This window comes from Oncorhynchus tshawytscha, linkage group LG31, assembly GCF_018296145.1.
Source record: "Oncorhynchus tshawytscha isolate Ot180627B linkage group LG31, Otsh_v2.0, whole genome shotgun sequence".
In the NCBI taxonomy this organism is placed as follows: domain Eukaryota; kingdom Metazoa; phylum Chordata; class Actinopteri; order Salmoniformes; family Salmonidae; genus Oncorhynchus; species Oncorhynchus tshawytscha.
This window is the reverse complement of record NC_056459.1, coordinates 8,480,565-8,497,237: the sequence shown is the minus strand read 5'-3', so window position 1 is coordinate 8,497,237 and position 16,673 is coordinate 8,480,565. Positions and strand designations below refer to the sequence as shown.

The following is a 16,673-nucleotide window of genomic DNA, read 5'->3' as shown; positions in this document are numbered from 1 at the left end:
AGCACATCCGGCCGTGACTGGGAGTCCCATCTGGCGGCGCACAATTGGCCAAGCGTCGTCCGGGTTTGGCCGTGATTGGAAATAAGAATTTGTTCTTAACTGACTTGCCTAGCTAAATAAAGGTTACATAAAAAAATATAATAATCATAATTTAAATTTGCGATGCTCCAACCACCTTCCAACCCCCCCGCCGCTCCATCAACCACAAGGATGCCCGGCACCGGAACATTCCAGGCATTCCCGTGGTTGGCAGATATTAAATTGACTGGCATGTCGGACCACGCGAACACTGGGTAATGATAAGTATAACACAACACAAATATATGGTAAATAGAAATCAAACTGGATGGACATCAGAAATAGAGGAAGGCCAGGACTAAAAATAAACAAAATATAACTATTGTAAAATAGATTGTGTCTAGAAAATGTATATATTTATGTATAAGCTGGAAGTAGAAGCCTAAGTGTTATTGTTTATAAATATATATATTTACCCCCCCAAAATATATAGGGGATTGGAAATTATGCAGACAATTACATTGATTGAAGTGGCAATCTATCCACAATACTAAAGCTGATCCGATCCCCTAAAAAAATGAAAGTACAACACAACAAATGAACAGGATAACTCATAACACACAGATGTCTATGAAACGTCACTACAATACCATGTCTTGTTTTGAGGTGTTGACTGATGTCAAGTCTATGCTAATATGGTTAGAATTGTAACAATGTATTTGAGAGACTAGTGCTCATTGTTCATTTATTTCTGTTTTGTTGTTTTGTTCCATTTATTTATGTCTGTTCTGCCCCATTTACACACATGCCAGTTTTGTGTGCAGGGGTACAGGCTAGTTGAGGTAATCTGTACATGTAGGTGGGGGCAAAGTGACTATGCATAGGTAACAAACAAACAGCGAGTAGCAGCAGTGTACAAGATGGGAGGGGGGGGTGGGTCAATGTAAATTGTCTGGTGACGATTTTTATGAATTGTTCAGCTGTCGAATGGCTTGGGGGTAGAAACTGTTGAGGAACCTTTTGGTCCTAGATTTGGCGCTCTGGTACCGATTGCCGTGCGGTAGCAGAGAAAACAGTCTATGACTTGGGTGACTGGAGTCCGGTCAGGATGCTCTCGATGGTGCAGCTGTAGAACCTTTTGAGGAACTGGGGACCCATGACAAATCTTTTCAGTCTCCTGAGGAGGAAAAGGTTTTGTCATGCCCTCTTCACGACTGTCTTGGTATATTTGGACCATGATAGTTTGTTGGTGATGTGGACACCAAGGAACTTGAAACTCTCAACCCGCTCCACTACAGCCCCGTCGTCCACGATCAACTCCTTTGTCTTGCTCACATTGAGGGAGAGGTTGTTGTCTTGGCACTGCACTGACAGTTCTCTGACCTCCTCCCTATAGGCCGTCTCATCGTTGTCTGTGAACAGGCCTACCACTGTTGTGTCGTCAGCAAACGTAATGATGGTGTTGGAGTCATGTTTGGCTACGCAGTCGTGGGTGAACAGGGAATACAGGAGGGGACTAAGTACACACCATTGAGAGGCCCCAGTGTTAAAATTCCCCATGTAATGTTAAATGGGGAACCTGGCTGCATGTTATTAAAGTGTCATGTAAATGCATCATAATGCTCATTACAGACGTTCAGATTTATGGTATTTTTTAAAATTACAAAACCTCTTCAGACTGTATTGTCTTTGGTACAGTAGCTACCGTTACTCAGTCAACCACAGGCAGCAGGGCAGGGGAAGGGAGGACTGACGACGAGGGAAAGTGGGGAGAGAGGAAGAACTCGTGGCCTGCCTGACCTACCACCATATATTTTCATGCGCAGAAACTGCACGATCAAGAACGTTAGTAGCTGGCTATAATTATAATTATTGTTGATGCATAGCATAGTTTGTTTTAGCATTAACGCTGCTGGGGAAATGAATAGCTAATATGAATTGTTTCCAAACTGACCAACTAACGTTATCACTGCGAGTTCTCTCTGGTTGGTTGTTGCACTACGCTAGCCAGCTAGCTCGGTTGCTAGCTGTACCAATGATACAAAACGTTCATTCCTTTATGGCTGCACTGTCTACAGGCCAATATTTTGTCTACTCAGCGTTTGTAGCAATCTAGTTAGATAGCTAGCTAACGTTAGCTATATACAATGACTAAGTGGTTTGTTATTAGCTTGTTTTGTTACCCAGTCGGGCTAAGCTAGTTAGCCAGCAAACGATAACTTTATGCTTCTTGGCCAAAATGCACACATACACTAATGAGTATGGGTCTTCATGGCTCATGTTAGGAAAGACTTGGCTGTCAAATTTAGACATTTGCGGCTGTTATTTCATTATTTTGTTTTGGATTTTCTTTCAGACCTGTTTTTGGTCCCCCAAAACGACTCTGGCCCGGGCCTCACTCAGTCCGCGGTCTTGAGTTGGGTAAGCAGGGTGATTGAAGCACGTCTATCGGTGTCACAGCGCGTCTTTTCCACCAAGGAGGCAGTCATGGGCGACAGCAGAGGTAAGAAGGCCATCGGTGTTTTCGAATGAAGTTCGCTAGCTGTCATTCCATGTTTACACTTTGTCTTTATGTTCCAGTGGTTAACTATACTAGTTAGCTCGTGCATTAACGATGCTTGCTAACTATTTGACTTGCCTAGTTAAATAAAACATTGGCTGAAAGGCATAACAAGTTACTAAGTTACCTTCCTGAATAGCTTCGTTAGCTATAGCTACCAGGATGCTCTCACAAACTACACAAAAACCCAGATCACCCCAATTGTGTCGGATTATTTAGCATATAATACACAATTATTTGTATATACTGCTTGAAAATAATGACCGCTAAATTGTGTAAATGTTCCTTTCAAGCCAGAATGTTGAATTAAATATATTTTAATTTACCGGTTGTCTGTGGTGTAAGTCCTTCAGATGATCGACATTTAATAGGAAAGTATTGTTTAGAGTGCTGGTACTGAATGAGAAATGTCTATCAGCTGGCACAAAACCATGTAAACACCCGCTGACACAAGTATCAAATCTATTTATGTAGCCCTTCTTACATCAGCTGATATCTCAAAGTGCTGTACAGAAACCCAGCCTAAAACCCCAAACAGCAAGCAATGCAGGTGTAGAAGCACGGTGGCTAGGAAAAACTCCCTAGAAAGGCCAAAACCTAGGAAGAAACCTAGAGAAGAACAAGGCTATGAGGGGTGGCCAGTCCTCTTCTGGCTGTGCCGGGTGGAGATTATAACAGAACATGGCCAAGATGTTCAAATGTTCATAAATGACCAGCATGGTCAAATAATAATAATCACAGTGGTTGTCGAGGGTGCAACAGGTCAGCAGCTCAGGAGTAAATGTCAGTTGGCTTTTCATAGCCGATCATTGAGAGTATCTCTACCGCTCCTGCTGTATCTAGAGAGTTGAAAACAGCAGGTCTGGGATAGGTAGCACATCCGGTGAACAGGTCAGGGTTCCATAGCCGCAGGCAGAACAGTTAAAACTGGAGCAGCAGCACGGCCAGGTAGACTGGGGACAGCAAGGAGTCATCATGCCAGGTGTTCCTGAGGCATGGTCCTAGGGCTCAGGTCCTCCGAGAGAGGGAAAGAAAGAGAGAATTAGAGAGAGCACACTTAAATTCACACAGGACACTGGAGAAATACTCCAGATATAACAGACTGACCCTAGCCCCCCGACACATAAACTACTACAGCATAAATACTGAAGGCTGAGACAGGAGGGGTTAGGAGACACAAGTACATAATTGGGACCGTGCTCCCACCCATCCAGGAAGTCTACTCGAAACAGGGCCTGAGGAAAGCCATCGGCATCAAGGACCACAGCCCCGAGGTGTTCACTCTCCTACCGTCGGGCAGACAGCATTGGAGTATATCTGATATCAACAGGCTCCGAGACAGTTTCTTTCTGCACTGACTCTCCGCATACATGCACTCACACACAGATACTCACACTCATACATCACAACTGCTGCTACCAGACTCTTATTATGAGTACTAAATACTGCGCAATTGAAACACTTGCCCCCAATCCTCCCTTCCCCTAAACACGTGGAAATATTGGACTATACATTGTGCCTTCCTGTATTAACTATTCTACTGAGCCTTTGACTTTGTATTCTTATATTTTATTATTTCTTATTGTTGCATTGTCGAGAAGGAACCTGCAAGTAAGCGTTTAGTTGGACTGTGTACACCATGTGTATCCCGTACATAAGCCCTATAAAACTTGACTTCAGTAAGTATGCAGGCTTTGCATGAATGTACACTACTCAAAAAAATAAAGGGAACACTTAAACAACACAATGTAACTCCAAGTCAATCACACTTCTGTGAAATCAAACTGTCCACTTAGGAAGCAACACTGATTGACAATAAATGTCACATGCTGTTGTGCAAATGGAATAGACAACAGGTGGAAATTATAGGCAATTAGCAAGACACCCCCAATAAAGGAGTGGTTCTGCAGGTGGGGACCACATACCACTTCTCAGTTCCTATGCTTCCTGGCTGATGTTTTGGTCACTTTTGAATGCTGGCAGTGCTTTCACTCTAGTGGTAGCATGAGATGGAGTCTACAACCCACACAGGTGGCTCAGGTAGTGCAGCTCATCCAGGATGGCACATCAATCGAGATGTGGCAAGAAGGTTTGCTGTGTCTGTCAGCGTAGTGTCCAGAGCATGGAGGCGCTACCAGGAGACAGGCCAGTACATCAGGAGACGTGGAGGAGGCCGTAGGAGGGCAACAACCCAGCAGCAGGACCGCTACCTCCGCCTTTGTGCAAGGAGGAGCACTGCCAGAGCCCTGCAAAATGACCTTCAGCAGGCCACAAATGTGCATGTGTCTGCTCAAACGGTCAGAAACAGACTCCATGAGGGTGGTATGAGGGCCTGACGTCCACAGGGGGGGGTTGTGCTTACAGCCCAACACCGTGCAGGACGTTTTTCATTTGCCAGAGAACACCAAGATTGGCAAATTCGCCACTGGCGCCCTGTGCTCTTCACAGATGAAAGCAGGTTCACGCTGAGCACGTGACAGACGTGACACAGTCTGGAGGTGCCGTGGAGAACATTCTGCTGCCTGCAACATCCTCCAGCATGACCGGTTTGGCGGTGGGTCAGTCATGTTGTGGGGTGGCATTTCTTTGGGGGGCCGCACAGTCCTCCATGTGCCCGCCAGAGGTAGCCTGACTGCCATTAGGTACCGAGATGAGATCCTCAGACCCCTTGTGAGACCATATGCTGGTGCGGTTGGCCCTGGGTTCCTCCTAATGCAAGACAATGCTAGACCTCATGTGGCTGGAGTGTGTCAGCAGTTCCTGCAAGAGGAAGGCATTGATGCTATGGACTGGCCCGCTCGTTCCCCAGACCTGAATCCAATTGAGCACATCTGGGACATCATGTCTTGCTCCATCAACCAAAGCCATGTTACACCACAGACTGTCCAGGAGTTGGCGGATGCTTTACTCCAGGTCTGGGAGGAGATCCCTCAGGAGACCATCCGCCACCTCATCAGGAGCATGCCCAGGCTTTGTAGGGAGGTCATACAGGCACGAGGAGGCGATACACACTACTGAGCCTCATTTTGACTTGTTTTAAGGACATTACATCAAATTTGGATCAGCCTGTAGTGTGGTTTTCCACTTTCATTTTGAGTGTGACTCCAAATCCAGACCTCCATGGGTTGATACATTTGATTTCCACTGATCATTTTTGTGTGATTTTGTTGTCAGCACATTCAACTATGTAAAGAAAAAAATATTTAATAAGAATATTTCATTCATTCAGATCTAGGATGTGTTATTTTAGTGTTCCCTTTTATTTTTTTGAGCAGTGTACTTCCATCTTGTGCACATGCCTTCGGTCATGAGCAAACGTGTGCACGCGATGCATGCACACGAACTGAAGTCATCAGGTGTTTACATGGTTTTGCACGTGCCAGGTGATAATAGAAACTTCACTACCGGCGCTCTTCACAATAAGCAATTACTTTCCAGTTGATATTTTGTCTCGTATTTCAAACATCTGAAGGACCAACACCACAGACAACTGGTAGATTAAGTTCAAATGTAATATTATTCAACATTCTGGCTTGTAAGGAACATTTACATGATTTTACAGTCATTAGTTTCAGGCTGTATATACACCAATTAATTGTTTAAATACTAGATGAATCAAACTACTCTGCTTTATTCAACCTCCATTGGCTTCCTGTTCAATACAGGCCCTCAAGGGTGATGCACCTAAATACATATGCCAACGTGTAGAGAACTATTCTCCTGCACGCACACTACGATTGTCAGACTCAAACAGGCTGGTCACACCAGCTACAAGCCTGTGCATCATGGGTGACCTACATATGTCAAGGAGGCAGCTTCAACTTCCTTTTTTAAAACACAACTAAAGACCTACCTATTCGAGTTAGCATTTTATGATTTATGATGGTGTAGGCCGTCATTGTAAATAAGAATTTATTCTTAACTGACTTGCCCAGTTAAATAAAGGATAAATAAATAAATACAAAATGAATTGCTTAATCTCTTGTTTTGTATTCGTAGGCAATGGTTTGATGTATTGTGATTTTTTTTTCTGTACATTTTACTGTATTGTTGCTGAATTTTGTTTTCTAACAGTGCCTTCAAAAAGTACCCCACCTCCCCTTGACTTTTTCCACATTGTGTTACAGCCTGAATTTAAAATGTATTACATTTAGATTTTGTCACTGATCTACACATAATACCCTATGTCACAGGGGAATTTTGTTTTTTGAAATGTTTACAAATTAATAAAAAATCAAAAGCTGAAATGTCTTGAGTCAAGTATTCAACTCTTTTATTATGGCAAACCTAAATTAGTTCAGGAGTAGAAATGTGTTTAATAAGTTGCATAGACTCCATCTGTGTACAATAATAGTGATTTTTCAATGACTGCCCCATTGCTGTACCCCACACATACAATTATCTGTAAGGTCCCTCAGTCGAGCAGTGAATTTCAAGCACCGATTCAACTACAAAGACGAGGGAAGTTTTCCAATGGTTTCCAATGAAGGGCACCTATTGGTAGGTGGGTAAAAAAAATAGAAGCAGACATTGAATATCCCTTCAAGCAATTATTAATTACACTTGGGACAGTGTGTCACTATAAAGACACAGGCACCCTTCCTCATTCGAGTTACCAAAGAGTGAAAAAACGCTCAGGGATTTCACCATGAGGCCAATGGTGAGTTTAAATCAGATGTTAATGGCTATGATAGGCGAAAACTTAGGATGGATCAACAGCATTGTAGTTATTCCACAATACTAACAGAAATAACAGGGAAAAGGAAGCCTGTACAGAATAAAAATAATCCAAAACATGCATCCTGTTTGCACTAAAGTAAGACTGCAAAAAAGTTGTATTCAGGACAGAAAGTTATGTACGGGGCAAATCAAACACATCACTGAGTACCACTCTTCATATTTTCAAGCATGGTGTAGCTGCGTCATTTTATAGGTATTCTTGTGACCGGCAAGGACTAGGGAGTTTTTTAGGGTAAAAAGAAATGGAATAGAGCTAAGCAAAATCCTAGAGGAAAACCTGGTTCAATCTGTATTCCACCAGACACTTGGAGGTACCGTAGTCATGGACTGTTCCCTCTGCTACCGCACGACAAGCGGTACCGGAGCGCAAAGTCTAGGTCCAAAAGGCTTCTTAACAGCTTCTACCCCCAAGCCATAAGACTCCTGAACTGCTAATCAAAGGACTACCCAGACCCCTCTTTTACGCTGCTGCTACTCTCTGTTTATTATCTATGCATAGTCACTTTAACTCTACCTACTTGTACATATTACCTTGAATAACCGGTGGCCCCCGCACATTGACTCTGTACCAGTAACCCTTGTATATAGCCTCGCTATTGTTATTTTACTGCGGCTGTTTAATTATTTGCTACTTTTATTTGCTATTTATTATCTCTTTTTTTTTGTTCATTTTTTTTCTTAACTTCTTAAAAGCATTGTTGGTTAAGGGCTTGTAAGCAAGCATTTCCCTATAAGGTCTAACATGTGACAAATCAAGTTTGAATTGATTTAAACAATGTTATGTTACTTTCAGCAGAACAATTACCTAAAACACAAGGCCTAATATAGACTGGAGTTACTTACCAAGACGATATTGACTGATCTTGAGTGGCCTAGATACAGTTTTGACTTAAATCTGCTTGGAAATCTATGGCAAGACTTAAATGGCAGTCTATCAGTGATCAACAACCGACTTGACAGAGCTTGAATATTTAAAAAAAATATTGTACAATCCAGGTGTGCAAAGGTCTTCGATTTAGAAAGACTCACAGCTGTAATAGCTGCCAAAGGTTATTCTATCATGTATTGACTCGGGGTTGAATACTTATCTAATCAAGATATATCAAGATATATTTGTTTTATTTTCCATTGATTAAAAAAAGTTACTTTTTCTTCAACTTTGACATTACAGAGTATTTTGTGCAGATAGTTGACAAATAAAATGACAATTCAATTCATTTTTATCCCACTTTGTAACACAACATTGTGGAAAATGTCAAGGGGTCTGTATACTTGTTGATGGCACTGTATGTACAATGAGCGTCGGAAATGCGCTTTACATAATGTATTATTATTACTAGCTAGGTTTCCATCCAATTTGTGACAGATTTTCATGCAAATATTCTAAAATCTGCATAAAACAATACGTGCATTTTACACGCCAGAGATGTTTCCATTAAACTTAGTTTTTGTAGCTCAAAGCCTGTGCATGATGACGTAGTGCACATAAATAACTGCCGTCAAATTCCCATGTACAAGTAAAAAAAAGACAAGTTAAATTGGTTTTGATTGCATTTTCAACTGATGGTTTTGTCACGAAAACCCTTATATAGCAAATGTGCCCTCTCTGGTCTTGGTACATATGCTCTAGCCAACATCTCGCCGATACAGTACGGGTAGGCTACCTACATTGAGATTATTATGGATAAGAGCGACATTATTTGTATATATCAAACGGCAGCCAAGCATCAATCATCATGTCATCAGAATAAGACCCTCGATATTTATTCAAAAGGAGCATCAAACTCGTCATCACCTTGCACATTCACCACCTTGTGAATGTATTTCATCTGTAGCCTAATAAACTGCATGCTTTCCCAAGTCGTAATGGGGAAGACCACACGGCATGACTTCGATATGATGGTTATGATATCAATATTTGCCCATTATATTTGCACACGAAAAGATCCCACCATGTTAAATGAACAAATTGTCTGTCGGCATTTTAAATTTGTAACAACATTTCATGTTACCATCAACCGGTCATTACTTTTTTCTTGTCAGGTAATTCATCCGCATTAAATGGTTGAATGGAAACGTGGTTGTTGTTATTAATTATTGCTTATACATAATTATTCCCAGAGATATATAAGGCCTAGCTTCATTTCAGCTAAACCTAGGGTATGGCAAAGTGACATGGGAGGGGTTGGAGGGGGGTTATTATGAAGTTGAAGCTCATTCATTGTATTTCTACACTGTAAAAACTCCAAATGCAAAAAAATATGATAATAAATTGACTCCAGCCATTATCACATTGGCTGCTGTAACTTCATTCACCTCAGTTGATAGGGAACTTAACATTCTACAACACGTGTCATATAGCAATTAGCTGCTACGCAGTAGCTCAGCACCGGGTTAAAAAACTCTAGTTTAGTTTCATGTCAAGTCAAACAGCAGTTAACTAGCCATCTACTGCCATCTTCACCTCCGCACTGTTTTGAGAGAAGTTGCAATGTTTAATGCAGAGCTGCATCTATGCGCTGTCCTAAAGCCAGCCGGGCAAACAGCCTTCCCGCCCTGCTCTGAGCCGTCTGCATGGTCCTGAAGCCAGCCAACCGGTCAGTCAAAAAGCAAGCCGTGGGCCTCCTGGGTGGCGCAGCGTTCTAAGGCACTGCAGTGCTAGAGGCGTCACTACAGATCCGTGTTTGATCCCGGGCTGTGTTGCAGCCGGCCGCGACCGGGAGACCTATGAGGCGGCGCACAATTGGCCCAGCGTCATCCGGGTTAGGGGAGTGTTTGGCCGGCTGGGATGTCCTTGTCCCATCTCGCTCTAGCAACTCCTTGTGGCGGCCTGGTGCATGCACGCTGATTTTGGTCGCCAGTTGTACGGAGGAGATGCATTGGTGCAGCTGGTTTCTGAGTTAAGCAAGCATGTGTCAAAAAGCAGTGCGGCTTGGCGGGGTCGTGTTTCGGAAGACGCATGGCTTTCGACCTTCGCCTCTCCGGAGTCCGTACAGGAGTTGCAGCGATGGGACAAGACTGTATATTGGATATCACGAAATTGGGGAGAAAAAGGTGTAAAAGTACCAAAAAGAAAAAGCCAGCCGAGATCTATCGCTCAGATTTCTTTCTTTAAAAATGTAACATTAACTTAATTTAAAACAGTTCTGTAAGAATGAGGTTTGTGCAGTCTGCCTAATACATTATCACAGCATATTGACTAGCTGCCTGGCCTGCCAATATTGTCCTTCTCAGACCATATTATATTTCAAAACTCAGCTTTGATAACAAAATAGATCAGTTGGTGTAGCACCTGTGAGCCACAGTTGAGCATAAATTGAAATGATTCGCAAATAATTTGCTTTTTCATTTTACTGGATTGATGGTACCACTCATCTGATGGTCATGGTGCTTTCAAGACAACTGGGAACTCGACTGAGAACTGGGAACTTTTTTTCCTGAGTTCCCAGTTGTCTTGAACGCACAGAAGTCTGAGATTCCGAGTTGCCAGTTGTATTGAACGTGGCATTAGTCTCAGCAGAGGAAGGGAGAGAGCAGCAGTCCCTGCTCTCCTTTTTTGCGGGGCTCCTATCACATCCGGCCGTGATTGGGAGTCCCATAGGGCGGCGCACAATTGGCACAAACGTCGTCCGGGTATGGCCGGGGTAGGCCGTCGTTGTAAATAAGAATTTGTTCTTAGCTGACTTGCCTGGTTAAATAAAGGTGAGACTGACCAGAGAGAGGGGATATCATCTTCCACCTAATGGCTAAACTTGAGTCGCACCTCATCTTCCTTCTGCACAAATTCATGTTGTTCCTATGACCAGAAAAAGTGAAATATTTATTCATATTAAAATAGACATACGGGAGCCACTAATAATAACGAAAACGCAGGGTTATTCCTATACTAAAGGGCTGAAGAGAAAACACAGTGCAGAACTGAGTGCCCTTGAATCTGAAATCTCTGAGCTAGAGAAAACCTACCAAAGAGGCCCGACTAAAGATATATATAGGCTTTTGGTAAATAAAAAACTGAAATATAATATTCTGAACACATATCAAGCTGAGAGGGCCATCAATAAATCAAAACAGCGTTATTACGAGCTTGGAGAGAAAGCTCACAAAGTATTGGCATGGCAACTGAAAGCAGAGGAAAGTAAGAGGACGATTAATGCTATAGAAACTCTTACTAATGAGATCTTTCGACCCTACTGAAATTAATAATACTTTAAAAAAAATACTATGAAGACCTCTACACTTCCCAATCAAGCAATCAGAGATACACTCCTTTTTCTCCTCTCTCAACCTCCAATGCCTGTCAGAGGAAGACAGAGAGCGCCTGAGTGAACACTTCTCAGTTCCTGAATTGTTGGAGGCCATTAAATCCTTACCTTCTAATAAATCTCCTGGGGAGGATGGCTTTCCTCCAGAGTTCTATAACAAATTTAGGGAGCTGTTGGTCACCTAACTTATGGAGGTACTTTAAAAAGCTTGGGAAGACAACCGCTTTCCAGAGTCTTTCTCTCAAGCAGTGATTACTGTAATCCACAAGACAGGGAAAAACCCGCTAAAGTGCGCCTCCTATAGACCAATCTCTCTCCTTAACACGGATTGTAAACTGGTCACCAAGATGCTATCTTAGAGAATGGAGTCATGTCTTCCCTTGTTGGTCAACCCAGATCCGACTGGCTTCATAATTAATAGATTGTCCTCCAATAATCTCAGAAGGTTCTTTGATATAATTCACCTTGCTAACAAAAACAAAATACCTAGTGTCGCAGTCTCCCTCAACGCTGAAAAGGTCTTTGATAGGGTTGAATGGCCATACTTCTTTCGCGTCTTGGAAGAGTTTGGTTTAGGTACCGTGTTTGTAAATTTGATAAAAATCACTCTACAAATCTCCTAAAGCTAGGATTGCTACCAATGGAATTTACTTCCTCCTCTTTCCCTCTTTATAGGGGGAACAGACAAGGTTGCCCAACTAGCCCCCACCTCTTTGCCCTCGTCATCAAACCGTTGGCTGAGGCTATTAGAACGTGCCCTGACATACATGGCTTAGAGGTGGGCCCCCATACCCATAAATGATCACTCTTTGCGGATGACCTTATCTTATTTCTAACAAACCCAGAACATTCCCTCTTTCACTTGCAGATCCTACTACAGTGTTATAGTTATTTCTCTGGATATAAGGTCAGTTTTGATAAAAGCGAAATCTTACCGTTGTCTGTCTTTGACCATCATACCATCAAGCACAAGTTTCCTTTTAGATGGTCGCCTATGGGCTTCACATATTTGGGCATAATGGTGGATGGTAATCTGAACAACCTCTATAAACTCAATCTGGCCAGTTTATTGCAAAAGGTGGAAGGTGACCTTTGTAAATGGATGGACTTGCCGCTCACTCTACTGGGTAGAATCAATGTAGTTAAAATGAATGTTCTGCCCAGATTTCTATATTTGTTTCAATCTCTCCCTATCCCTGTTCCCGCAGCATTTTTTTCCTCTCTCGACAAGCTGACCAGACGGTTTATCTGGCACAGCAAAACCCCTAGGGTTGGCCTGGATAAACTGACACTTGAATTACGGTCAAGGGGGCTTAAACCTCCCCAATTTTAGAATGTACTACTGGGCTGCAAAGTCTAGGCTCAGAGGTTTGACAATGGTCCCTCTCCCTCATGGTTGAACATTGAAAAGTTTGAGGTAAATGATGACACTGGGGCAGAATTGTTTTACAAATGGGACAGAAAATCTGTAAAAATCATCCCAGACAACTATACATTCTGTCCTGTCATGGTGCAAACTGCATGGGCTGTTCAGACGAGGGGGATTCCTTTCCCCTAAAACCCCTTTATGGAACAATAGATTGATCCCTATATTTTTCCAGAATAGTAACTTTAGACCATGGTCTGATAAGGGGATCACTCTTCTGGAACATTGTTACGAGGAGGGAGTTCTTATGTCTTTTGATCAGCTGAAACAGAAATACCACTTGCCTAACGGACTTCTTTAGCTATCTACAACTACAAAACTTTATTAAGGGGACTCTGAAGGGACAATGGAACCTACCTAAGATGTCACCTATTGAACAACTCTGCCACGCAAGACCATTTCCCGTGTTTACGATGCTCTTATGTCAGGACTAACACTGCCTGAGCTAGATAAACCCTGACTTAGATGGGAAAAAGATCTGGGTATTGATCTTGATGAGGATTTATGGAGTGACCTATGCAGGGATGGTGTTACATCCACATTGAACTCCAGTTACAGACTGATCCAGTTTAATTTCCTCCATCAGCTCTATATCACCCCATCTAGACTGCACAAGTTCAACCCTGATATCTCCTCCCTATGTTTTAGATGTGGCTCAGATGAAGGAACATTCCTCCATTCCAATTGGCAGTGTTCAAAACTACACGGTTTCTGGCAGGGGGTATGCGATACCATATCCTCAATTCACGGGGTTGCATTCCCTTTAGACCCGGAGGTCTGTCTACTGGGTAACTTTAACACCAATCTTAGGCAAAGCCATACTATAAAGCTAACAGAAATATTGCTAGCGATTGCCAAGAAATGTATCGCCTTGAAATGTAAATCGGATTCCTCCCTGCCTGTTGCAATGTGGCTATCGGAAGTTAATAGTTGTATCCCACTGGAGAAAATCACTTACTGCTTGAGGAATAAGTTAAAGACATTTTACAGAATTTGGCAACCTTTTATTGACTCTATGGAGAATCTCCCCCCACATCACATTGATTGAATCTCTTTATAATCCTTAAATAATGTTTCACACGTAATGTATAATATGTAGCTTACGGCAGGTGACCATATGATCTAATGTCTCATTATTCATTTTTATTTTACTCTTTATTATTACTTATTTATTGTATGTTTGTATATATAATTATAATTATTTTATTTTTTTACTTAATATTTTTTCACTTTTGTTCTTAATTGGAAAATGCAAAAATAAAATATTTTTAAAAAAATTTAAAAAACGCAGGGTTATCGGATACACTTGGCTACTCATAGTAGGGAGAAGCTCATGGTATGTTTTGGAATAGTGTTGACAGTGCTGAATAACCTTCGACATGAACTCGCTCATAGAAACAGATGCTCTTTGCTGTATTCACAGTCTCTCTCTGGTCATGGTTTTAAAGTTATGAAATCTCATGTAGGCTTGTATCAAACTTTGCTGTGGCCAGGGTCGTGGAAGCCGTACGCGGTGTTGTGAGCTATCCGATTAGCCAGCGCAGAAGGCACACTCGATTTAGCCACGGATCTGCCGGCTAGGCAGAGTTAGTCTTTTCAGACAAATGAAATGGTTGGAAATGGGAACACTTTGCCTACCCGTTGCGCAGGGCTTTTGACCGCCAACACCGCAACAAATAAAAGGAGTGGACTTTTCTACAGAAATGTTTGTTGATCGACTAGGAAGGCATTGAAGATCTACCAGTTGGTGACCACTGCGCTATACTGTATTTGTCTTTTAATCGAGATTAGAAGTATTTTGGTGGCCTATTTTAAATTGTTGGTGTTGAGCTAGATTATGGTGACTAACTTCATTGTAGCTAGGAAAACTATCAATAATTATATTTTCTTAAACTTGAGTTGTATGTAGGGTATCATCACTCTCTGCCATGTAATCCCTGTCATTTTCACCAGATTCCCGCAGCCCAGACAGCTCCTCTGTGTCCTCCCCTCCCTCGGGCCTGCACTCACCCCCCCTGACCCCCACAGCTGCCGCCATGACGTCTCTGCCGCCCTTCACCTCGGACGTCAACAGCCCCACCAGCAGCATGGGCTCGCCCTTCTCTGTCATCAGCTCCTCTTTGGGGTCGCCATGCCTGCCCGGGACACCCTCGGTGGGCTACGGCCCCATTAGCAGCCCCCAGGTGAGCCCTGAGTTCCAGACAGGTAGCTAACACTTCTATTCTACCACTCCTCTCCTTCTGCCTTTATCTTTCATCCATCACCTCTCAGGGCCATTCAGAGATGGGAAGTTAGCATTATGGGTCAATAAATGCTGCTTTACACTAGTGGCCGGTGAGAACCAAGTGTGACTATATAGGCTGCAGTCAACATGTGCGTCTCTGCCAGCACTTGCCTCTTTGGTGATTGGTTGAGAAGAATATCACTTGTTGAGAGCACTTTTATGGTAAATAAACCTTGGCTGCTATTTTATGGCCCCAAAAATTTGCTATATACTGTGATTTATGTTGTAGGGCAATGGTGATGGGGGACAAATTGATACAGTTACATATCGGGATATTATTTGTGACGATATATTGTATTGTTTTGGCAATATTGCTATATTATTTGTGCACTAGTTGGCTATACCTGCACCAAAACCCCAGTATTCCATATTTTTGTTTTCCGCACTTTTATTCCCATGACTGATCGTATTATCATGGCTCTGTCTTGTCCCTCTGCAGCAGAAATATGTTGAGCAATATGTTTGGAACATTGAATCGCAATCAAAGTATCTAATTTAAATTCGTATTGAATCGTGAGAATCTCAATACATGTCGTACCGACAGTTTAGCGTCGTGATAATATCGTGAGGTCCCCGGCAATTCCCAGCCCTGTAGATCAAGTGAAATTGAGGAGAACTACCAAAGGCTATCGTGAAACAATACATATCTACACTGAACGAAAATATAAACGCAACATGTAACAATTTCAATCAGTCCATTGAAATAAATTCATTACTCCCTAATCTATGGATTTCACAAGACTGGGAATACAGATATGCGTCTGTTGGTCACAGATGCCTTTAAAAAAGGTAGGGGCATATATCAGAAAACCAGTCAGTATCTGATGTGACCACCATTTGACTCATGCAGCGCGTCGTACATGTCGATCCAAAGCTTCCCAAACATGCTCAATGGGTCTGGTGAGTATTCAGGCCATGGAAACACTGGGACATTTTCCGCTTCTAGGAATTGTGTACAGATCCTTGCGACATAGGGCCGTGCATTATCATGCTGAAACATGAGGTGGGCGGGGATTCAAAATAAAATACAAAAATAGGACAAAACACACATCATGACAAGAGAGGCACCACAACTCTACATAAAGAGAGACCTGAGACAACAACAGCATGGCAGCAACACATGACAACACAGCATGGTAGCAACACAACATGACAACAACATGGTAGAAACACAACATGGTAACAGCACAAAACACGGTAAAAAATGTTATTGGGCACAGACAACAGCACAAAGGGCAAGAAGGTAGAGACAACAATTTGACAGTAAAACTCTCATCCAGAGGCGGCGCTCCTACTGGCCGGGGACTTTAATGCAGAAAAACTTTAATCTGTTTTACCAAATTTCTATCAGCATGTTACTCCACACACAGAGATGCGAACAAA

General features: G+C 42.4%; 1 protein-coding gene across 10 annotated transcripts in view; it reads left to right on the top strand.

Moving 5' to 3' along the window:
- The first annotated feature begins 1,604 nt into the window (after positions 1 to 1,604).
- The window catches only part of LOC112229800 (retinoic acid receptor RXR-beta-A), a 34,113-nt gene continuing 19,044 nt past the window's right edge, over positions 1,605 to 16,673 (top strand). For 2 of the 10 annotated variants that reach the window (XM_024395857.2, XM_024395851.2), the window contains exons 1-3: positions 1,611 to 1,863; positions 2,375 to 2,521; positions 14,960 to 15,189. In XM_024395857.2, the coding sequence (XP_024251625.1) occupies positions 2,506 to 2,521; positions 14,960 to 15,189 (246 nt within the window). In that variant the 5' untranslated portion in view covers positions 1,611 to 1,863; positions 2,375 to 2,505. Of the gene's footprint in view, positions 1,864 to 2,374; positions 2,522 to 14,959; positions 15,190 to 16,673 lie in introns of all 10 variants that reach the window. The other 8 variants (XM_024395853.2, XM_024395856.2, XM_024395855.2 and 5 more) reach the window with 7 other exon arrangements.